We start from the raw sequence: 1,373 nt of genomic DNA, 5'->3' as shown, positions 1-1,373 counted from the left end.
AACTCTTCAGAACTCTGATCCATGTGTGCGCCACACCCATGTAACCCCGTTACACTCTCCCCCACTAAGATGAGAACATTCCGTTCTCGAAACTGCCTCATGCGAGGTCTAGTCTTGTCAAGACGTAGGAGGTCACTACACCTCAAGCACGCGTTCAGAAGCTCCGCGAGCTTACAAGGTCCTTCGCATCGTTGTGCTCCTCGTCATCGGCCCACGGCCAAACCTCTTCAGGGCGAAGCGCCACAAGCTCCCAAGAGGTCCCAGACCAACATACGCGCGCAGCGCTTGCTTCAGAAGCTGTTACCAGCTTCTCCGTGGCCCAGTACCACCGTGAACCCCGTCGCCGACACGGCACACGCTCCATGAGCCATCGAAGTGACGAGAGCCAAGCTCAAGAGCCTCGGGCTCCACGCAGAGGTATTGACCTCTTGTTTGATGAACTGGAAGAAGGTCAGATTGACCTGGGCGAGCCCATGGCTGGCGATACGTCATCGCAAGATGCCTCTACGAGGTTTCACCACAGTATGGTGCCATCCCCAGCCGCCTCTGTGAGGTTTCATGGCTCGGCTCCTCGGTCGCCACCGATGCGAGTACTTCGAGCTCCAAATCCGTTCCCAGAGCGATCGAACCCGCTACGGTCCTTGCGCGATGCGCCTCCGCTGCCCTCACGGTACGACGAGGAAGATCAGCGTGATTTAAACGTCATTAGAAATGACCTAGATGAGGCCCAGAGCCGTATGCTGTCTACTCAGCAGTCGTCTCGACCTGTGGCCCGACCACTTGTTCATTCGTCGCGTCGCGACTATGGCTTCCAGCCACGTGACGCTGCTGAGACTGCACGTCGTGCTACACAACAACCCTTAGACACGTATATGAGTGGGCCTGCTGCCGCCACTGCTGAAGAGCAGGTGCTTTGGTACACGCTCCGCAAGCGATACTTGACTTCACAAGTCACAACTCCGTAGGAGTATCGGGAGCGCTTGCAATTGCAGCTCAACCGACGTTCGGTTCCCTCCATGCAAACCATTCCGGTTGTTCTCAACCCTGGTGAATCCCAGAATGCTTATGAAGCACAGTTTCAAAACTGGGTGGAGTTAGCGCGGCGGCTACCGTCCTATAACGCTCTTAGAGCTAGTTTCTCTGAAACCGATATTTGTTTGGAGAGACGCTTCCGCTTGGACTTCGCAAAGTCAAAAGCTAGACGTCAGCTCCTGGGACCTCGTCCCCACCGTCATGAGGTGTCTACACCTCCAGCACCGGATGTGCCCGATCATAAGCTTCCACGACGTCAGGGCAATCTTGCCGGAGGGGAACCTCAAACTCCCACGAGTTATGTGAGTGAGGGTAACCCTCCACTTCACAAGATATTGGGT

At 55.7% G+C, this 1,373-nt stretch overlaps 1 protein-coding gene across 1 annotated transcript; it reads left to right on the top strand.

The window, feature by feature from the left end:
* Window positions 1-362: 362 nt before the first annotated feature.
* Window positions 363-965, top strand: PPTG_19197 (hypothetical protein; the record flags this gene model as incomplete). Its single annotated transcript, XM_008917550.1, has 1 exon — window positions 363-965. The coding sequence occupies one exon, from the start codon at window positions 363-365 to the stop codon at window positions 963-965; it is 603 nt and encodes a 200-aa protein (XP_008915798.1).
* Between the last annotated feature and the right edge of the window lie 408 nt (window positions 966-1,373).

Source organism: Phytophthora parasitica (genome assembly GCF_000247585.1).
Source record: "Phytophthora parasitica INRA-310 unplaced genomic scaffold supercont2.105, whole genome shotgun sequence".
Lineage (NCBI taxonomy): Eukaryota > Oomycota > Peronosporomycetes > Peronosporales > Peronosporaceae > Phytophthora > Phytophthora nicotianae.
This window is presented reverse-complemented; position numbering and strand designations above follow the sequence as displayed.